Here is a 22,155-nt window from a genome sequence, read left to right as displayed (position 1 = left end):
TTATAAACCCTGTTACTCCTTCCCCTCCCCAGAAAAAAAAAAAAAGTCAGGCATCAGTGGCTCATGCCTGTAATCCTAGCTACTGAAGAGGCTGAGATCTGAGAATTGTGGTTTAAAGCCAGCCTGGGCAGGAAAGTCCCTGTGAGACTTTATCTCCAATTAACCACCAGAAAACCAGAAGTGGAGCTGTAGCTCGTAGTAGAACTATCCTTGAGCAAAAAGAGCTCAGGGACAGAGCTAGGCTCTGAGTTCAAGGCCCACAACTGACCAAAAACTCCCTCAAAACTTGTGTGCTTCAGAGGCCAATATGGCACAAGGAAATGATGACTGCCTAGCATCTCTGCTTTGTAAGACTTGTAGAAACAGGGCTGTGAAGCTGCAAACTGAGTGGAATAGGAGGAGGGAGGGCAAAAGGCCACCTCCCCACCTGTGGAGGGGTAAGGCCAGTAGCTGGAAGTCACCCTCCCACACAAATCTGCACCCCACTGAAGCACAGCAGAACCCTCCAGCCAGCCCCGGATGACAGACACCACCTGTCCCCATTAGGCTGATGCCGTCAGGATGGTGGCAGAGGACAAGTCCCCACATGGGGAACAGCTGGAGTCATGTCACCCCCTCTTACCACAAAGGGGCTTCCTCCTGCACTGGTGGGTAGCTCCTTTTGGCCTTCCAGACCAATGATATTGGCTCCAGCCGTGGACCTGCTCAGTCCATGTCTAATACATATACAGACCAACGGCACTTCAGTTCAAAATTCTTACTTTATTTAGAAAGCAACATACAACCATAGGCATTGCAGGAGTACAGCAAAGCACAGAGCGAAAACAGATACCTGGACACAGCTGGCTTCTTCGTAGATACTGTGGCTACTCTGCTTTGGCATTGGGAAGCTCGGGGCCAGGGCTGCGAGGGCCTCTGGCAAGGGAGGCCACGGTGGCAGATGTTTCTTTGGACTGGTGCTGTGGCAGGTTGATTGCCACTGTTCTCCACCAAACAGGAATTGGGCTGGACCCGGGAAAGCACAGCACACAGGTGTGGTGCAGTCTCTGGCTTCCTCAAGGATAAATGAGACGGCAGAGGAGGCCTCTGCACCCCAACCCTCCCTACCCCTACTCCTGTGCAGGTCCCCTTAGCTGGCTGCTCCTCTCCCATTAGCTGGCTGGCTGTCCAGTTCACAGCTGCCCCTGGTTCCGGTTAGTTGTCACAAGCAGACATCTTGTACTCTAAGACCAGGCTGCCATCTCCTATGAGGACAGCTTCCTTGCCGCAGTCTTTTTCGCCCTGCACCCATGACTGCATTGGACAAGGGTGGCTGCAGGGCCAGCACTGCTCTGTCCCTTAGCCGGGGGATGGGGTGGGGGTAGGAATGAGGGGAGAAGGGGCCGGGACACAAGTATAAACACAAAAACATTCTCGAGGTTTCTGCCTGGATCAGAGGGGTCCAAACAGTTGCCATTTGCTAGCTAGAAATCAAAGCACACAACACTTCTCCCAACAGCACAAATCACTTGAAAGGAAGAACAAGAAGATGGGATGGCCCAGCCGCGCAGCCTCAGTCGAAGGCGATCCGGAGGCTGCGCTCCTGCTCCTTGCGGCGCCCCTCGCAGACTCTGGCCACCTCCTCCACCTTGCGCTGCAGCAGGGCGGAGTTCTGGTCGACCCATTGCAGCGAGTCCATGTGTGCATTAAGGATCTTGCAGATCTGCTGCAGGGGGTCGCTGGTGTCGGCGGGGCCGCCAGATGTGTTCAGATGTTCGATAATGTCCTTGAGGTCCTGGGCCATGCGCTTCAGCTGCGCATCAATGTTCTCGGCCAGCTTGTAGGTCTTCTCACGCTCCTCGTCGGCATGCTGCAGGTAGATGGTGCCACTCTGCTCCTTCACCAACTCTTCCAGTGGGCTCAGCAGGTCCTCCAACTCCTTCTGCTGGGACAGGATGAAGTCGAGCTCCTGGTCCAGCCTCTTCTGGTCCAGCTTCACCTTCTCCACCTCACGGTGCAGGGTGGTGATCTTCTCCCCGTTCTCGATAAGCGTGCGGTCCCAGGCGTTCACCTGGGTGGCCTGCTGCAGGAAGTGGCGCTCCTGATCCTCCAGCTCCAGGCTCCACTTGTTGATGAGGCTCTCCAGCTGCCCATAGGTCATCACAGGGGAGGCAGCAGCCCCGGTCGTGGTGCTGGTGCCAGGTGGAAGGGTCACAGCAGCTGCTGTGTTGCTGGGGATCCCGGTTGGCACAAGTGGTTTTAAACTCAAGGCAAAGCCGCCGCTGCTGGTGGTGGTAGTGGTGGTGGTGGTGGCCGTAGGTGCACTGGAGGAGGTGCCAGAAGCTGCTCCAGGGGCCTTCAGGCTGAAGGCCAGTGTCCCAGCTCCGGGAGCCCCAGCTGTGGTTGCTGGGGCTGAAAGGGAGAGCCCCGGGGCGGTGGACGAGGTGGGGGCAGCAGCTATGGAAGAAAAGAGGGTGGGCCCGGCACTGGTGGTGGTGGTGGTGGTGGTGGTAGCAGGGGCGGTGCTGGCCCCGGCCCCGGTGCTTGCTGGGGTGGTAGCACTGAAGGGTAACCCGGGAAGGGCAGTGGGCTGGGCCAAACTGCCCAAGGAGCCAATGTTGAATGCAGAGGCCCCGGACTGGGCTGCACCTCCACTGGTGAACAAGAACCCTCCAGATGTGGTGGTTGGGGCTGTGGAGGTGGTGGTGGTAGTGGTGGTGGTGGCAGTGGAGCCAAACACAAAGCTAGAGGGGGCAGCCCCCTGGCTGGAGGTGCTGGTGTTTGATATGGCATTGGTGAGCGTGCTGCTGCCAAGCCCAAAGCCGCCTGTGTTTGCTGGGGCAGAGGTGGCAGCTGTGCTGGTCAAGTTTAGCTTTGGGGCACTGATCCCTAAAGAAAAGCCACTTCCTCCAGAAGCAGGATTTGTTCCGAAAGTGAACCCCGTAGTCTGTGTGGCTGGAGCCTGGGTCGTGAGCGAGAACAGGCTGGTGGTAGGGGTGGTTGTAGCCGGTTGGGAGGCAGTCCCAAAATTAAACAATCCGGTGCCCGAAGCAGAGAAAGAAAACCCTGTGGAGGGTGTGGTTGTTGATGTCTTTGCGGTGCCAAATGTGAACCCGCCTGTAGAGGCCCCAGTGCCTCCAAAATTAAACCCGCTCATGGCTCCAGACTCTGGCGACAGCAGCTACTCCGGAGCTCCCAAGCCAATCCTTCGGCGTCTGCAACCTTGGGAAGATTTTTAAAGCAGAGGAAGGGACATGATCAGTTTTGGAAGGCAAGGCAGAGGCCTGACGGAGCATGCGCGGTGTGGGGTTGCATTAGAACAGCAGCACCCATCCTTCTGCATAACCTGAACTGTGCTCTGCCCAATGAGCAAAGGAGATTCTGGAAGCCCCGCCCATGCCACACCCAAGGCTGGGCACTGGGAGCTCTGGCTAGGTCACTGAGGTTGGTACAGTGGGAACTTCCCACTGCCAGGAAGAAGGCAGGACACAGCCTGGACCAGTCTTAGTCCAGGGATGCCTGATGGAGGCATGTGCAGTGTGTGGGGCTAGGACACCAAATACCCCCAGAAACTTGCTCCCCAGGACCCACTTTGTGTGCACGGGAACCAGCCTGCTGCCTGCTGCCAGATGGCTTACCAGGCTGGACTTGGCACAACAAGATGTGCCCGGGAAACCAATCCAGGCTGTGAGGCAAGCACACTGCCCCAGCACTTCCGGAATGGAGAGTATGGGTGGGCATGGAAACCGTGGTGCTCAGTCAGGGCACTAGATGCCCCTGGCTATAGCAACTGGCTCGAGGATAGGCAGCAGTGGCAGATATGGAGCCAGAAGACAGGAAACACCTGGCCCTTTCCCTGGCCATCTTCCCACCTCCATTCAACTTCAGCCCACTTCCCACTGGCTGCCTGTACTCTGCGATGAGCCCAAAGCATGCCATGGTGCACCTGGGAAGTTGAAGCCACCAAGCAAGGAAGGGGAGACAGCACTAGGCTGGGCAAAATGAAGGCTCAGATTCTTTCAGTGCCCAGGGCGGGAGCTGTGATGGCATCCCAGGGTCACAAGCTAGCAAGTGCTGAGCTAGGAGCTGAGCCTGGCTGTGGCCTGCCGCGACTGCCAGGCACTGGTCCCATCCACAAGCCAGCCAGCCTCACGTGGCACAGCACTTCCCAGGCCCTGACAGATGTGGGGTGCACTGACACCATGCCATACCGAAGGACTGAGGGCCTCGCAGCACAAAGCACTCATCTATGTCCACATGAGGTGTCAGGCCGATCCCTTCCACACACAGTCTTGCTACAGAGCCAGGCTAGCACTCTGATCATCCTCCCTCTGTCTCCCTGGTGCTAAACAGCAGGCCTGTGACACCAGCCTGGGCTACACAGACGGCTTAGACAATGCGAGAGATTTACAAGTTATGAGCTGAGTAAGGTTTCTAGGCTGGCTGGGGATGGTACCCAGGGCCAGGTTTGACCATAGCTTGTTGGAGGGAGCTCTGTGTCACCTGGCCCCAACCAGTAGCCATGCTGTGGCAGGAATAGACAGTCCTGATTTCCAGCGGGGTCAGCACAGGATGCAGTGTAGCACCCCCAACCACACCCATGACCCAATCCCTGACCCAGGCATCTGTGACCTTATATGGTAGAAGGGACTCTGCAGATGTGACTAAGGCAGAGGCTATGTGACAACTGGGGTAAGGGATCGACACATCAAAGATGAGGCTGGAAGAAGGGGCCATAAGCCAAGGAAGCTGGAAAGTACAAGGTTGGAAAGAAAGGGTAGCAATCCTCCCTGGGGTCTGCAGATGTTGGAGCCCTGAGAGCACCCTGACTTCAAACTCCTAGAAGAGGAGGAGGATTTTGTGTTGTCTTATGCCACTAAATCTATAATGATCTGTGAGTGGAGCAGACGAACTCAGGCATGAAGTATAAACTGCCTGGCAGATCTGCGAGCTGGGATCAGGAGAGGTTGCACACCTCTGTAATCCTAGTACTGGGAACATGAAGGCAGGAAGATTTTTTTTGTCGGTCGTAGGGCTTGAACTCTGGGCCTGGGCGCTGTCCCTCACCTCTTCAGCTCAAGGCGAGCGCTCTACCACTTGAGCTACAGCGCCACTTCCAGTTTTCTGGTGGTTTATTGGAGATAGGAGTCTCACAGTCTCTCCTGCCCGGGCTGGCTTTGAACCGCGATCCTCAGATCTCAGCCTCCTGAGTAGCTAGGATTACAGGCGTGAGCCACCAGCGCCCGGCTGGCAGGAAGATTTTAAAGTTGAGGCTAGCCTAAACCACATAGTTAAGACACTGGCAAAAATAAATAAATAAATAAAAGCAAGGCACTAGTGGCTCACACACAACCATGCTTATTATAATTAGGCAATCAGGAAGCTGAGATCTAAGGTGCATAGCTCAACGCCAACCTGGGCAGATAAATGAGAGGCTCAACATCAACCAGTAAAGAACTGGAACTAGAGGTGTAAATCAAGTGGTAGACCCCAGCCATAAGCTAAAAAGCTAAGCAAGAACACATTCAAGCCTCCAAACAGCCCTTCCCTTGTCCCCATACACACAAAGGAGGCAAGGGGTATGAGATTAAGACCGGATGTGGTATGTGGTTGACCTCAAATTTAGTGTTAATTCAGTCAGTCAGCTCTCTTCCATTCTGGGTTCTTCATGGGAATTCTAATATAGACACTTCTGGGCAGCTAACCCATTCTTAAGAACCATATGGCCAGCACTGCATGACACTCCATCTTTGCCCCTCTCTCAGGAGGGGACCAGACCATGGTCCCCTGCTGTAAATCTTCTATTCTACTCCACTGCATGGTCCACAGCCCTGAACCTGGGGGGCTCACACGGAGCCCTCACCATCTTCCTGTCCCTGAAACAGCCAGGCGGTGCAGCCCAAAGCTACTCATCAGGGACAAAGCCACTCCTCACACCATGGAAAGACCTTCAGTTCTGCCACTCTGGGTCTTTGGGCAAGTTAGTCCAGAGCACTCCATGCCTGTTTCCCTGGCTATTATAAGTACAGTCTCTACCCCTGTGAAGAATAAACAAGGGGGGCTGGGAAGGTGGCTCAGTGGTAGAGCGCTTGCCTTGCATGCATTAGGCCCTGGGTTCAATTCCTCAGCACCACATAAGCAAAAAAGAAAAAAGCCGGAAGTGGCACTGTGGCTCAAAGTGGTAGAACGCTAGCCTGAGCTAAAGAGCTGAGGGACAGCACCCAGGCCCAGAGTTCAGGCCCCACGACCGGACCCCCCTCCCCCCAAAAAAGAATAAACAAGGTCACAGCTGAAAACCCAAGGGCCTGGCCCAGTTCAGGCTCCAGTCCTCCTCCCTTGCCAGTTTTCCTGAGAGCACCCTAATACACACAACAGTGTCCCAGCAATGCTGTCGCTTGGAGCATGGAAGCACAGGACCCTGCCCTGCGCTCACACCCACTCTTGTGTCACAGACACAGTGGAAACACCTGGAGCCAGGCTGGTTACACCGTGGAACAGCTACACCTACGCATCACGAACTCAACCTAGCTCCAGGGCTTCCACTATTAGTAACTTGCAGCTAAAAATATGCAGAAGAGTACTTATAAAAAGCTCTTTGCACACTATTTAAATCACACAGGAGAAGCTGCCTCACACGGGCGCCTGGCTGGCTGACTACACGCTGTCAGCACAGACACTGCCTGTGTCACCTCAGCCTGTTCCAGGCTCTGTGATTAGCATGCACCCCCGAAGATACACCATGGGTAAGTCTTCTGAGCAAGGATGGTTCTCTGAGCTCAGGAGCAGGCCACAGGCAGGCAGGCTCAGAGCAGAAGCCATGTCAACAGGGAGAAGCTGGGTGGTAAAGAGAACGGGAGTGTCAAGGCGAGCCAGGGGACGAGGATGGAGAAGTGTCCAGTGGAAGAGGGCCGCAGGTGAAGAAAGAGGCTGAAGCACCATGAGTGTCTGGGTGTAAAGGGGTTTGAGGTAGCACACAGTAAAGGGTTAGCCAGGTATCCGGGCTGTCCTGACTCTGCACACCTTAAAGCAAATCTGGTGATCACCCAGCTCCTGAGGGGACCGCCAGGCCCAGGTAAGACACTCTTGGTTTATCTCGCACCTGAAATTATGACAGTGGGTGCCAATACTGATCTATGGACTGGCTTAGCACTATAGACAGCCCCTGCCTTCCTTAGGATTCTCAGCATCCCTCTGGTCAGAAAGGAACTGGAATTCACAGAAACAGTACTCTGAACTTCACTCTACACAGCCCAGTACCCGCAGTGTGATCTTCTCCCCTATGTTAGTGCTGAGCAAGGTCCAGCCTGTGGTACAAGTGGCCCAGCACCTCTACTTCTAGCCCTGGGATCTAAGATGCTTAAAAAAAAAAAATGCCTCTGTTTCCCCACCTGAAATCAAGAGTGCTAAGCTGAGATGGTCTGAATTCTTCTGGACAGCATTTGGAAAGTGAAGGGGTTAACTGCTCAGGAGCCACGTTCTGCTGCTGGTGTGCGGTCGGCCACCACCTGGTGGCACTGTGACTGCAGAGCCAGTGGGCCTAGGAAGGACAGGGCCGCGGCTCTGCAAGTCACACGCCCCTCTGGCCCCATGGAATTAGCTATTTGAACACTCTAGGGAGAGGGCAGGGGTGATAGCTCATGCCTACAATCCCAGCTACTCAGAAGGAGAGCAGGAGGATCAGGAAGTGAAGGCAGGAGGATTCCAAGCTGGAGGTAGGAAGATGGCAAGCTGAAGGCCAGCCTGGGCAAGGAAAGGTGGGGCTCAGGAGAGCAGCGTGTGCCTGGCATACTCCATCCCTAGCACCAGAGAGGGTCATTCTCATCAATGCTTATACACATGCCTGAAATACCACAAAGAAACCCCTTGGTACAATTTATATACCTAAAAGAGTCCAGTAAAGTAAGACAGGCTGCTGAGGAGAGAGGGTCACTGAGGTTGAGTATGGGCACAGTAGTTTATTTGCACATATAAGAACAGAACAATGGAACCTGCTGATAATATTTGATTTTTTTTGGGGGGGTGGGGGGAGGGGATCGGTTGTGGGGCCTGAACTCTGCTTGGGCGCTGTCCCTCAGCTCTTCAGCTCAAAGGTAGCGCTCTACCACTTGAACTACAGCACCACTTCCGGCTTTTTCTGCTTACGTGGTACTGAGGAATGGAACCCAGAGGCTCATGCATGCAAGGCAAGCACTCTACTACTGAGCCACCTTCCCAGCCCTGCTGACAATATTTGAAAGGAGGCAAGGGAGACAGATGGAGGTGAGTTTGGTGGGGACACACTGCACGCACGTATAGGAATATCACAAGGAAACTCTTTTGTATAACTAAGAGCTGTAGGGCCTGAGGAGTGAAAACTGCCAAGAGTGAGAGCAGAGATGAGAGAGGAAAGAGGGACACCAGAAACCAGTGGGCGGCTGCACTCAGGGGAATCTGATTCCCCTCCTGGGGTTCAACCACTCTTTCCTCTCCTGGGCCCCACTTCTCTCTCTTACCCTCCTTCTGCCCTGTCAAACATCTTGTTCCAACTCCAAACTACCTTAAACATCCCTTGGGTCAGTTTCCCTCTTTCCCTCATGCCAAAGAAAAGCTCCAAAGCTAGGAAACAGGTCAGCTCAGGGATGGCCTTCAGGACTGGAAATCAAGGCTGGGCACTGGTGCCTCATGCTTGTAATCTTAGCTACTCAGGAGGCTGAGATCTGAGTCACAGCTTAAAGCCAGCCCAGGAAGAAAAAAAAAAAGACTTAAGTCTTTTCTCCAGAATTGGAGGCATGGCCTAAGTGGTAGAGTCAGCTATGGAGTAGAAAAAGCCAAGTGAAAACTTGAGGTCTGGGGCTGGGAAGGTGGCTCAGTGGTAGAGCGCTTGCTTGCATGCATGAGGCCCTGGGTTCAATTCCTCAGCACCACATAAGCAAAAAGAAAAAAGCCAGAAGTGAGTGGCCTGTGGCTCAAGTGGTAGAGCGCTAGCCTTGAGCTGAAGAGCTGAGGGACAGCGCCCAGGCCCAGAGTTCAGGACCCACAACCGGACCCCCCCCAAAAAAAACAACAACAACAACGAGGTCTTTTGAGTTCAAGACCCAGTACCGGCGCACACAGGCACACACACAAGTACCATGTCTGGCAGCCCTCAGGTGAGGTAGGAGGGCCGGTGCCCCTGGAAGAGGCAGGCAGTATGGCTCCAAAGAGTGGGGCAGACAGGACAGGGTAGCAGGTCCTCCACAGGGTGCCACTGGTGGTGGCATGGGCTGTTCTGCTCAGTTCTTACACAGCTACCCACCTGAGGGACCCCACCTCATCCCAGATTTACAAGAAGCCAGACACAGGCACAGAGCTGCTGTTCCAAGTAAATCTGCAGCACAGAGAGAGACTGCGGGCCCCATATGTGGGAACACAGGCCCTCTCTCACCTCCTGGATGAATACACAGAGGGACAGGGAGGGGTGCCACTGCCTCCTCAGGGCTTCATGAGGCCATCCTTCCTCCCAGGCCCAGTGGCAGGCAGGAAGCTTGGCTGCCTGCGCAGACGCCATTTGCACACGGTTCTCCACTGAGAAGGACAAAAGGCACAGTATGGTCCCCATCCCTCGCCACCAGTTCTTGTCCTGGGAGACAGGCTGTTCCCAGAGGCTCCCTGAGCGCAGTCACTTATGCATCTTGTATTGTGTATACAGGAGAGGTGGCACATGCGAAGCTCTGTACCTTTCTTTTGGCATTTCACTGAGTCTTAGAAATTACTTTAAGCAGGTAAATGGGGAAAGCAAGGCTTTCAGAGAGATTCCAACCCCTGCTGCTGCCCCCTTCCCACAGCATGACTAAGTGACTCCTGGATCCTTACTTAAGTTCTCAACCTCCCCCTCTTCTTCCTTCTTTCCTTGGAAAGAAATCAACAAGAAATCAACTCACAACTAATGAGCAATTACCTTCTCTTCTGCACTCCAGAGGCCCGGCCACACCCAGGAGCTCAGGTAAGGGACAAACAGCAGCTTTTTCCCCTGGGTAATCCTCCTGCCACTCAGCCTCGAAATAGCTGAGGCTACAAGGCATATATGCTACCATGTCTTGCTCCCAAGGAAGATTCTAAACTACCTCCCTTAACATAACATAAAAGAAGACTGGAACAGATCTGAGGATTCTTCTGGCACCCAACACCCTTACTTTATTAAAAAACAAAAGAACTTTTTCTTTCTTGCATTGAAAACACCATCCCCTCTTTGCTAAACGGCAGAGGGTAGGAGGTTCTATGGTCTTGCTATATTTCAACGTGATGCAAAGCACATGCATATCATGCTTGTGGCTCAAGCCTATAATCCTAGCTACTCAGCAAGTAGAGATCTGAGGATCATGATTTGAGACAAGTATGGGCAGAAAAGTCTGTGAGACATCTCCAACTAACCAGCAAAAAACTACAAGTGAAGGCATGGCTCAAGTGTAAAGCACCAGCTGTGAACAGGAAAAAAAAAAGCAAAAGCATGCACTTGAGCTTACATTCTAGCACTGGTGCATACGTGTGCGTGCATGCATGCACGCGTGCGCACGTGCACGCGCGTACACACACACACACACGCAGAGAAATGGGCAGGTACTGGTGAGGTATGGAGAAGCTGGAGCTTGGGGTTGCGACACACACAGTTCATCCACTTTGGAAAGTCAGGCTCCAAGCTGCCCTGTGACGCCGTAAAGCACTAAGAGCTACCCAAGAGAACCCAAGTACCCAAAATATCTGCTAGCACAAAAGCTTACACATGCATGCTCACAGGACAGCGACATTGTTCCTAAGAGCAACAACCCAAACGTGCAGTGGTGGAAGCCCATGAAGAGTTAAACACAATCCGACTTCCATAAGACAAAGCACTGGCATATGTGCAAAGACAAAGCTGAGTGAAGCCATGTGCAGAACAGCCTACTACTCATGCCTCTGCGGAGTGCAACTCCAAGACAGGATACCAGACAGGAAACGAGAGACAATGGCCAAGAGGTCAGGGAGGTAGGGGGGAGACAAATGAAAACATTCTGACACTGGCAGTGGCTGCATAACTCTGGATGTCCACTTTGGTAAACGGACATGACTGAGATATTAAACTAGCCAGCCAACTGACTATGGTGCTGTGCTAGGTAGGGGCCAAGCTGAGAGAAGACAGGACCATGCCTTGGAGGGGGGAGAGGGAGAACTGGTCATGGTGGCTGATGATGGGCTGAAGGAAAAGAGTGACATGCTCAGGCCTCTGGTGCAGGTCACGGGGCTCCACAGGCAGGACAGCTGGTACAAGGAAGGCCCTGGGCCCCAGGCGGGCAGCAGGTGTCTGAGTAGGGTGGAGAGCTGCACACCATCGCTCCCTCCCGGCCTCTCCACTATCAACAACGGAGGGGAGGAGGAGGAGGCAGTGATGTTGCAGGGTGGGGGTGGGTGCCCACACTGGGCTGTGGTGGAGGCTTCTTTGGGAATCAAGTGGGAGCAGCCACAGGGAGAGGAAGAGAGCATCACCCCACAGCCACACCTGGCCCGGCAGTTACTATGTTGCAAGACACATGCCAGGCCCTGCTTTCCAAGCTTCACCTGTAAATCACTTTCCCCAGCAATTTCCTAAGAGGGGATCTAATACCAGTCCTCCCAGTTTACAGACGAGTTTACTGAAGTCAAGGGAACTTATGTAACTTGTCCAAAGCCACACAGGACTCTGGCCCAGGCTGCCAGCCAAGCCTCTAACACTCCCGAGGCTCTTTGATGTGACCTTTCTTCACTCCCTGCCACCACCATCCAACATGTCCAGCACTTAGGCCATGTCCATGACCTTCTAAGACCAGAATTTTTCCCTCTTGAATCCAAATCAGCATCATGCCCCGTGGAGCAGACCATGCATAGAAGACAGAAGGCACCCCCTCTGTCCCTCCCTCCCTTGCCCTAGCTCTGTTCCCATAGTTCCTGCTCTGTGGTGGGGTAGACAGAAAGGTCAAGAAAAGTGGCAAAGGACTCACACATCTCAAGAGTTGAAGCTTAGTGCTCTCACAGCCATGGGCCCCTATCACTCTCCACAGGGCAGTGCCCACACACCTGCTGAGGGGGCATTAAGGAGCCCAGGAGGACAAGCTGGATTCAGCTCCTCTCCTGTGCCCTTGTGTACCTGGTAGCCTGGGCTGGAGGCACATTCCTGCAATCCCAGCATTTGGGAAGCTAAGGCAGGAAAATTATGAGTTCAGGACCAGCTTGGGCTGCACAGGGAAACCACGTACTCTCTGGCATGGTCATGAGAGCACCACAGATTTAAGAAAGGTCCTGTGGACCCACAGCCCTAGTCCTAGATACATTCAGGCTTCATTGGGGGTGTTTCCAAATTTGTGAGGTGGGCTGGGATGTAGCTCAGTGGCAAAGTGCTTGCCTAGCAAGTGCAACGTCCTGGGTTCGATCCCCAGTACCAAAAAAGAAAAGACAAAAAATACAGTTAAAAAAAACCCAAACAACACCAAATTTGTGAGGTACTCACTGACTTTCAAAACTTGAGCCTCGGGCTGGGAAGGTGGCTCAGTGGTAGAGCGCTTGCCTTGCATGCATGAGGCCCTGGGTTCAATTCCTCAGCACCACATAAGTATACAATAAAAAAAAAAACAACTTGAGCCTCATAGAAAAGAATGGATTTCCACTCACCCTGTAAAGCCAGCAGCTCTGCACTGCCAGGCTGGCACCACTGCCCAGTATGACAGGCTCCCCGGGAGAAGTGCCTGTGTATTCCTGGAGGGCCTACTACTCCTTCTGGCGCTCTGTTCTCCTGCTCAGGAAAATAGCATGTGGGGAAGGCACACATGGTGTTAAGAGACAGCAACCTGGGCCAGAGGACACTACGTTGTCCATCATGTCACCTGGGGGCTGGGAAGGTGTCTCAGTGGTAGAGTGCTTGTCTTGCATGCATGAGGCCCTGGGTTCCATTCCTCAGCACCACATAAGCAAAAAGAAAAAAGCTGGAAGTGGTGCTGTGGCTCAAGTGGTAGAGTGCTAGCCTTGAGCTGAAGAGCTGAGGGACAGTGCCCAGGCCCAGAGTTCAGGCTCCACGACTGGACCCCCCCCCCCAAAAAAAAAAGCCAGAAGTGGCACTGTGGCTCAAGTGCTACAACGCTCTCCTTGAACTGAAGAGCTGAGGGACAGCGCTCAGGTCCAGAGTTCAGGCCCCTCGACCAACTGAGACACACACACACACACACGCGTCACCCCGTCCTTTCAGGGATGTGTCCAGTCCCTGGTGGCATGTGAGGAATACCCATCAGCAGCCCTGTAATTTGCCCAAGGATCTGAAAGAAATGTGGAAGGCTAAAAAATGGCCACCCAGAGCTGTCACACACTAGTCTGCAGCACCAATGCACGTTACCCTATGTGGCAAAATGGTATCTGTAGGCACATTAAACATCTTCTGAAGCAGACATTCTTCCAGATTGAGAGTGGCCCCTAAATGCAACCGCAGGGCCTTCAGAAGAGGCAGAGTGAGGTCAGGGAAGCAGGGCTGTGCAGAGGGAGGCAGGGATGAGTGATGCGAGGACACTAGCAGGGAAGGTGACACACAGGAGCAGCTCTGAGGCTGCAAGTACTTCCGCCCAGGGGGACAAGATGGCCCTGGAGGACTCTGAGCCCCTGGGACACGTGGCATTCTGTGCTTGACCTGCCCAGCCCCCCTCCCCACACTGCCCTTTCCCCAGCAGAGCTGGCCTTGGCCTTCCTGCTCTTGTTTGCCAGGACACCCACCTTCAAACTTCTGCTCACTCCCCCCCAGCCTCGTGACCCAGTTATCTTCCCAGTGCTGCTCAGGACCAGGTGCCAAATTCCTCCCCTGCTGACACCTACAGAACAAAGGGGGGGGGGGGGTGTGCTCAGACAGTTCTGGGACCCAGGAAGGCCCTCACCTTTGTCTCCTATGTGCTCATGAAAACAGTCACGTACAGACATCTGTTTCTGCAGAAAGAACCAAGGCCCTTTCCTGTACCCCCCCTGGCTAGGACCATGCAGGGGGGAGGGGAGAGAGGCAGGGTCCAGAATCTGATGCAAAACTGTAGGATTTTCCATCATGCTGGGTTCTGCCTGGATTGGGAAATAGGTGAGGGGCATCCTCTAGGGCAGAGGGAGATGGATGGCGAGCAGTAGGTCAGGAGCCAACAGAATTTGGCAACTGATCAATAGGAGCAAGACTGGGGTAAAGGTCCAGGCTTGAAGGCACCCCACCGTGTCTTTAAGTCTGTGCCCTTCCTGTTGAGCAGTTTCTATGCAACTCCTGTATCGCCTCGGTCTTGTCTCCTGCAGGCGAAGCTGAGGCCCCTTTTTAGGCATAATGCCCCAGACTTTTAGGGTCCTGCACAATGCGGTTGGCTTCTTTCCTTCCTTCTTGGTGTGCTCCCCCCATATCCTACCTCCTTCCTGTGCTGGAGCCTCTCATCCAGGGCTCTGCTACTCATGTGTTGCCAGGCAATGGAGGTCTCCAAAGAATTCCTTCATTTCCCTCCCCATCAGACAACCAGGGGTGATGCAACCTGCTTGCAATTGCCGCCTCACTCCCCAAGCCAAGTCCCTCCGCACTGTAAAAGAGTTCCCCCAACACCCTCCCCCCCCAACCCCCGCTGACTGAAGAGGCCACAGCACTTGCAACCTAGAGGCAGAGGTCAGACTGCGGCATCTGAATGCTGGATCAGGACTGGGCACTGGCTACGGCTCAGGGTGCCAAGACCTGAGTGGCAGACAGCCATGGATGTCTCACCGTCATATCTGGAAGCTGCTGGGAAGAGTAGCTTAAGTGTGCAGACCAGCACCTACTCAGCAGCACTGAGTGGGACACAACAGCTAAAGAGAGAAAAAGGTCCAAGAGCTGACACAGGGAACGAGGGGCCCACCACTGTCTTCTCATTCAGCATATGCTGCATGCAACAGCATTCTCCTACACAAATTCATTCCAGTTAGACATGAGGTTCAAAGCCAGCCGGAGCCAAAAAGTCCTTGAGACTCTTATTTCCAATAAACCACTCAGAAAAAGCTAGAAGTGGCGCTGTGGCTCAAGTGGTAGAGCACTAGCCTTGAGCCTTGAGTTGAGGGACAGCGCCCAGGCCCAGAGTTCAAGCCCCGCAACAACAACAACAACAAAAAAAAATCAAGAGCCAGGTGCAGTGGCTCATAAGTGTTCAAGGGGCTGAGATACAGAAGATCACAATTCAAAGCCAGGCCAGGCAGAAAAATAACAAGCAAAAGGCTAAGCCAGAGGGATGGCTCAAAGTGGTTGAGTGCCATCCATGCAAGCAAACTGAGCAAGCATGAGACCCTGAGCTCCAGTACTAGAAAAAAAGAAAACAAAAAGGGGGAAAAATGTAACCCAAGTCTGAGACAAAACCAAACTGAAAAACATTTCATGAACACTCATCCAGAATTCATCAGGACTGTCAAGGTCATGAGAGAAAGGGGCCTCAAGGCAGCCACAGTTAAGGAGACACATGGCTGACCAGTGTGGTGTCCTGGGTGGTTGCTGAGACGGAGAATGGGCATTTTGATAACTAGTGAAATCGCAAGTGTGAAATTCAGTCAGCAGCTTCCTTGGTTGGGACAAAGGCCCCAGAGCAGTCCAAGATACTAACCATAGGAAAGCAAGGGTGAAGGGCAGACAGAAACTCTGCCCTGGAAGTGGCGCTGGGACTCAAGTGGTAGCGCACTCGCCTTGAGCAGAAGAGCTCAAGGACAGTGCCCCAGGCCCAGAGTTCAAGCCCCATGGCCACCAAAAAAGAAAAAGAAAAAAAAATAAAGAAAAAAAGAAATTCCACCATATCTTTCCTGTAAATATAGTATTTTTGAATTTTCTTTTGGCATTTGAGACTTGAACTCAAACCCTCCCGCTTGCTAGTGCTGTTACCACTGAAGTCCTGTCTACAAAAAAATATCTAAAAATACATGCTGGCTTAGGATGTATATCAGTGGTAGAATGCTTGCCTAGCATGCCTGAGGCCTGGGCTCCATCCCCAGCAAGGGGCAGCGGGCTAAATGAGGGGTGTTGTTACCTATAGTCCCAGCTACTTGGGAAATCTGAAGAAGTTCAACTGAGACCACCAACCTTGGCAGCAGAATGATACCCCTATCTCAAAAACAAGCAACCCCCAGGACATTTCTCAGAGGCAGATTCTGAAGAATTGTGCATGCTCACTGCCCAGAGCAGGCCTGTAGCCTAGCCCCAACCCCACTCAACCTTCCAGGTCCTCATCTACTGAGTGGAAGTGGGTCCCTATGTCTCCTGAAAATGTGGAAGAGCAGTTTTATAGCACTTACAGCTTAACAATGGAGTCAGAACATATCTATGGCAATACTAGTAAGAACCCTTATGCAGTACTACTGTATACCAGGCACACTATGAATGTCCACATAGGAAACTGAGGCACAAGGAAGTCATGCCAGGGTCATACAGGGTGCAGTTGCAGTCTGAACCCAAATAATTTGGCTCCAGAATGTGCTTTTAATTTTTTTTTGGTTGGTCATGGGGCTTGAACTCTGGGCCTGAGCCCTGTCCCTCAGCTCTTCAGCTCAAGGTTACACTCTACCACTTGAGCCCCAGCTCCACTTCTGGTTTTCTGGTGGTTCATTGGAGATAAAGAGTCTCAGGGACCTTCCTGCCCAGGCTGGCTGTGAACTGTGATCCTCAGATCTCAGCCTCCTGAGTAGCTAGAATTACAGGCATGAGCCACGGGTGCCTGACTGCTTTTAAATTTTGTTTTGTCTATACTGCTTATATAAATATAGCACCTATCAGCAAAGGCAACAGAGTGTAAATGCTCAATGGAATGGATAAGAAGTGTTCTATGGGAAGGTAGTCAGATCCCAAGGACTTCCTACATGGGACAGGGAAGGGGGCTGAAGAAGCCTGCATGTAACTCTCAAGACCCCTGCCTTCTCTGGTTCTTGACTCAGGTCTCTTAACTGCCATGAGAAAACTCCCATGTGGGATGACCTGATAGGAATGGGGGCAGAGTGAGGGAAGGGAGAGGTAACCACAGCAGAAGAAAAACATGTCACCAGGCTGGTGGAGGGCTATAAGCAGAGTGCAAACAAGCTCCCTCTCACTAACAGATATCCAGTGGCGGCCAGACATCCCAGCCACCCTACCTAGATGCACACCTATAATCCCAGCCACCCTACCTACAACCCTATCTCAAAAAGTCAATACAGGGCTGGCAAGGTGGCTCAGTGGCAGAGTGCTTGCCTTGCATTCATGAGGCCCTGGGTTTGATTCCTCAGCAGCACATAAGCAGAAAAAAACGGAAGTGGCGCTGTGGCACAAGTGGTAGAGTGCTAGCCTTGAGCTGAAGAGCTGAGGGACAGCACCCAGGCCCAGAGTTCAGGCCCCACAACTGACCAAAAACAAGTCAATACAGCTGGGCACTGGTGGCTCACACCTGTAATCCTAGCTACTCAGGAGGCTGAGAGCTAAGGATTGCGGTTCAAAGCCAGCCAGGGCAGGAAAGTCCATGAGACTCTTATCTCCAATTAACCATCAGAAGAGAAGAGCTCACGGACAGTGCCCAGGCCCAGAGTTCAAGCCCCACGACGGGGGGAGGGGGAGGTTAATACAGGGCCCAGAATGTGGCTTAGTGGTAGAGTGCTTGCCTAGCATGCATGAAAGCCTGGGTTCGATTCCTCAGCACCACATACACAAAAAAGCCGGAAGTGGTGCTGTGGCGCAAGTGGTAGAGTGCTAGCCTTGATCAGAAGCAGCAAAAGACAGTGCCCATCCCCTGAGTTCAAGCCCCAAGACTGCCAAAGGGGTGGGGGTGGGGGAGTCAATACAATCAAAAGGGATGGGAATGTAACTCAAGTGCTAGAATATTTGAGTAGAACGTGTGGCCCTAGGTTCAATCCCCAGTTCTGCCAAACAAAATTAAAAAATTAAAACTAACTTTAAAAAAAGGGTTTTAAGAGTTCTAAGCTCAGGGCTTCCTGGTCTAGTTTTTTTCTTCTTTTTTTAGTCTAACCCAAGCTGGACTGGAACTGGCTATGTGGCCTGGGCTGACTCTGGGCATGCATCACGGAAGATTTTTCTCCTTTTACGAATACTAAACCGAGGCCCCAGGCCAGTCCTCGGGTTTGAAGGCGGCGCGGCATGGGTGTGACTTCACATCCGCCGAACCCACGCGGGTTTTCTGGGGTGCTTGGTCGGCGGGGGAGATATGGAGGAGTCCAAAGCGGAGCTGGAAGGAAGTTCGCGAGCCAGAGAGAGAAGAGAAGAAGCTGCCGTGGGTCAGAGGGGAGGATGGGGTCGGATCCCCCAGCCTCATCAGAGCGGACGCGCCGGGCCCCGGAACCGGGCCCCAGAGGCGAGATGGCCAGATGGGGGGCCAGGGGCTCGGCCCCCCCCCGATCCTGAGGGTGCGGGGCGGCCTCCCGGGGGAAGCCCGCGCAGAGGCGGGGCGGGGCGCGGAAGGATCCGGGCGGGCCGCGCCGCCCCGAGTATATCTGTGCCCGGTCCCCGGGGCCGCCTCATTCCCTGTCCTCAGACCACGACTTGTCCCGCCGCCACGCCGCCGCCGCCCGCGCAGCCCCCGCCATGGCGCTGTAAACGCGACCCCGTCGTACCCCGGACCCGTGCCCGCGCTCACCGAGCCCGCGCTCACCGCTCCCGCCTTCTTCCTTCAGCCGAGGCCGCCGCCGCCTCTCTTTTCGGCAGCCATGGAGTAAGTAACCGCTCGCCCCTCCCTCTCCAACCGCCTTTCCCGCCCTTTCGCAGCTCGCGGCCTGCACCGCCAAGCCGGGGAGGGCGGGGTGGGGGGTGGGGGAGAACGCGAGCGGAGAATCACGGTCGCGCAGGCGCAGAAGGGGGCCTCAGCACGCTGCTGAGCATGCGCACTCTGCTTAAGAGAAGGAGGCGGGGAAAGCGGTAGAGGGGAGAGCCAGGAAGTTTTTCCCGGAGAGTTGCTGTTTAAAGGCCACCCTCGTGCTACTGCGCATGCGCACTAGCCTGGACACGTGGCCCGCGAGCTGCTGCTCCTTGCGCATTAATCCCGCCCTGTTCCGTAGGAAGGGCGGACCGTGTCGGGTGGCACTTGCGCAGTAATCCCCTAGAGAGTGGCAGCTGGGGAACAATGCTCGGCCCCACAGTTGGAGCATGCGCTTTGGCGCTTGCCGCGCCGAAGGCTGGACAGAGTCTAGCTCCATTTCCTTCGGCCACCAATGTGGGCAGGGATTAATTTAGATTGACAGCAGAAGGCGGGGCTTCCATAAACCGGAGCCGGGGACGAGGACAGCCTAGGGGGAGCCCGCGGCTCATCGGGAGAAAGAGGCCGGGCCTCTAGGGAGGCTGAGGGCGGGGCTAGGCCGTGGGGGCGGGGCTTGGGGAGAGACTGACAGTCTGATCATTGTAACGATTTAAAGGGAAAAGCAGGATTTGCGTGGATGACATTGATAGAGAGCCTGAGTGTGGAGGAGTTCCCACGGGCACTAGTTTGGCTTGAAACCCAGGGAAGGAATGGCGCCGAAAATTCCCCTGGGAATTTGAAATTATTTTTCTCCCAGAGGAGTATTAGGAAGCGGGTGGGCGGGGCTTAAGGTAATTCCCCTGGGAGACGTTTAGATTTGTTTGTCAGGTGACAAGGTAGAGGGGTAGGGGTGGGTTCCCTAATAAAAGCGAATTCCCTTGGGAGTAATTGGGGCTTAAAATTTTGGGGAAAGAATTCTAAGAAGACAAGGCCTGGTCTCAAGCCTTGATTGGAGGGATGGGAAGACCTCACCACCACCAATAGGCATTGGGCGTGGCCGGCTTTCCCAGTTCCTTGCTGGTGGGTGAGGCTGGCCTCTGACCCCACCCACTCTTGTCTCACTCATGCAGGTCCTCCACTTTTACCCTGGTGCCCGTCCTCACCCAATTGAGCAACCGTCAGAGCCACCTTCCAGTTGGCACAGCCCTCATCGCCATCGGTGTCCGACGCCTGTGCCACGGCCATGTCACTCCTGGCAACCCTGGGGCTGGAGCTGGACAGGGCCCTGCTCCCAGCTAGCGGGCTGGGCTGGCTTGTAGACTATGGGAAACTCCCCCTGGCCCCTGCCCCCTTGGCTCCCTATGAGGTCCTTGGGGGAGCCCTGGAGGGCGGGCTTCCAGGGGGGGGAGAGCCCCTGGCAGGTAAGGCAAGTGGAGAATGGATATGGGGTAAAGTGGTGGGGTGGGGGCCTAGGGACAGGGAAAGAGCTCGTTTATTTACTCCTTCATTTGGTAAATATTTAAGTCTAAAAATGTGCCAAAGCACTAGTTTAGATACTGGGGACACATCTAGGGACAAAAGTAACCTGATTTTTGGTCCCTGGAACTCACAGGGTAGTGGGGAGACCGGCAAGAGACAGAAGATGATTTCTAAGTAGAAAACTTAGCTGGGACTCCACTGGCTCACACATGTAGTCCTAGTTACTCAAGGGATCTGAGGCTGGGCACTGGTGGCTCAGCCTTCTAATTCAAGCTACTAAGGCTGAGATCTGAGATTAGTTTGATGCCAGCCTAAGCAGGAAAGTCCATGAGACACATCTCTGATTAACCACCAGAAAACCAGAAGTGGCACTATGGCTCAAAAGGGTAGAGCCTTAGCCTTGAGCAAAAGAGCTCAGGGCCAATGCCCACGTCCAAGTTCAAGCCCCATGACTGACAAAAAAAAAAAAAAAGTGAAGCTGTGGTTCAAATGATAGCGCAATAGCCTTGAGCAAAAGAAGCTCAAAGACAGCACCTAGTCCCCGAGTTCCAGCCCCAGGACCCATCAAAAAAAGAAAAAAGAAGAAAACACTTAACTGACCGGTTAGTTTCCCTGAATAATCTGAGCAAATAAGTCACATACACACACACATACACACGTACGTGTGAGTACCCAGTAGAGCTCAGGGAACTTTCTGTCCCTTCTTCAACCCCCAGGTGATGGCTTCTCTGATTGGATGACCGAACGAGTTGACTTCACAGCTCTCCTCCCCCTGGAAGCCCCACTTCCCTCCGGTGCCCTCCCTCCCCCTTCCCCAGCCCCCCCTGATCTGGAAGTCATGGCATCCTTACTCAAAAAGGAGCTAGAACAGATGGAAGACTTCTTCCTGGATGCCCCCCTCCTCCCACCATCTTCCCCACCACCACCCCTGCCACCTGCGCCCACCCTCCCTCTGCCCCTCCCCACGTTTGACCTCCCCCAGCCCCCTGCCCTGGATACCCTGGACCTGCTGGCCATTTACTGCCGCAGTGAGGCTGGGCCGGGGGACATGGGCTTGGCATCCCTGCCAGGCCCCCAGGTGCCCCCTCCTCCTCCTCCTCCTCTCCCTCCTCCACCACCACCGCCATCTTGCCGCCCAGCCCCTTACCCCAATCCTGCTACCACCCGTGGGGACCGCAAGCAGAAAAAGAGAGACCAGAACAAGTCAGCGGCTCTCAGGTACCGCCAGAGAAAGCGGGCGGAGGGCGAGGCCCTGGAGGGCGAGTGCCAGGGGCTGGAGGCCAGGAACCGGGAGCTGAGGGAGAGGGCGGAGTCGGTGGAGCGGGAGATCCAGTATGTCAAGGATCTGCTCATCGAGGTGTACAAGGCCCGCAGCCAGAGGACCCGCAGCAGCTAGACAGGGCTGGGGCCCAGTGACAGGTCCCCTTTTGTCCCCTTCTGTCTTTGTCCTCATCATCGCCTCTCACCCATGTTTGAGTTTTTCCCCCCTACCAGATGTTCAACATCTGCACACACACACACACACACACACACACACACACACATCCCCTCTCCCCCAGTGTATCCCAGGGAACTGAGGCCCTCTGTGGGAGCTAGGAGCTCTGGCTCTGCAGTTCCTTTGCTTTTTCTTGTGGGACTGGGGATGAGCCCAGGGCATGGTACATGGCTTCTGCTCCCTTCCCATGAGGCTCTGAGATTTCAATGAGTGGTTTCCTGCAAATGGGGCAGAGGGGCCACAGAACCAAGCTAGGAGGGAAGCTACCATGCAAAGAAGAGAACACAGCTTAAAAGCAGGCCAGCTCAGGGAGGGAGGGAGCCAGTCCACAGATCCAGATGGTGGGGAAGAAAGGGGTGCTGTAGCTGGTGGCTGGGTAGGGGGGATTTATTTTAGCTTGGGAAAGAATCAGTGTTTGTGAAGGTGTTGGGATGGGCTACACATAGGTGAAGGGGGCGCTGGTCCAGGGTTGGGGGGAGCTAGGAGAGAAATAAAGTACAGAATTTCCTCTGA

At 54.1% G+C, this 22,155-nt stretch overlaps 2 protein-coding genes across 4 annotated transcripts; one reads left to right on the top strand and one right to left on the bottom strand.

Annotated features, from left to right (window-relative positions):
* Nucleotides 1-742: 742 nt before the first annotated feature.
* Nucleotides 743-18,664, bottom strand: Nup62 (nucleoporin 62). 3 transcript variants are annotated; one of them, XM_042700242.1, is made up of 2 exons: nt 18,588-18,664; nt 743-3,201 (listed from the first exon to the last, which is right to left on the bottom strand). In XM_042700242.1, the coding sequence occupies exon 2, from the start codon at nt 3,134-3,136 to the stop codon at nt 1,553-1,555; it is 1,584 nt and encodes a 527-aa protein (XP_042556176.1). In that variant the 5' UTR covers nt 3,137-3,201; nt 18,588-18,664; the 3' UTR covers nt 743-1,552. The 3 variants fall into 3 exon arrangements, with proteins under 3 accessions (XP_042556176.1, XP_042556175.1, XP_042556177.1); XM_042700241.1 differs by having other exon boundaries at nt 18,573-18,660; XM_042700243.1 differs by having other exon boundaries at nt 18,563-18,642.
* Nucleotides 18,558-22,155, top strand: Atf5 (activating transcription factor 5). The gene is made up of 3 exons (XM_042700248.1): nt 18,558-18,647; nt 19,799-20,089; nt 20,864-22,155. Exons 2-3 carry the CDS (start codon nt 19,912-19,914, stop codon nt 21,541-21,543), a joined length of 858 nt encoding a protein of 285 aa, XP_042556182.1. The 5' UTR covers nt 18,558-18,647; nt 19,799-19,911; the 3' UTR covers nt 21,544-22,155.

Source organism: Dipodomys spectabilis, unplaced genomic scaffold (genome assembly GCF_019054845.1).
Source record: "Dipodomys spectabilis isolate Male_0828 unplaced genomic scaffold, ASM1905484v1 ptg000266l, whole genome shotgun sequence".
Classification (NCBI taxonomy): Eukaryota; Metazoa; Chordata; class Mammalia; order Rodentia; family Heteromyidae; genus Dipodomys; species Dipodomys spectabilis.
Note: the sequence above shows the minus strand (reverse complement) of the source record. Positions and strands in the feature narration are given on the sequence as shown.

Bases quoted from the DNA above. Each gene is read 5' to 3' on its own strand.
- Nup62 (XM_042700242.1), bottom strand. From the start codon at position 3,136: ATGAGCGGGTTTAATTTTGGAGGCACTGGGGCCTCTACAGGCGGGTTC.
- Atf5 (XM_042700248.1), top strand. From the start codon at position 19,912: ATGTCACTCCTGGCAACCCTGGGGCTGGAGCTGGACAGGGCCCTGCTC. The intron at 20,090-20,863 runs GTAAGGCAAGTG...TTCAACCCCCAG, and splicing joins GGGGGGAGAGCCCCTGGCAG to GTGATGGCTTCTCTGATTGG.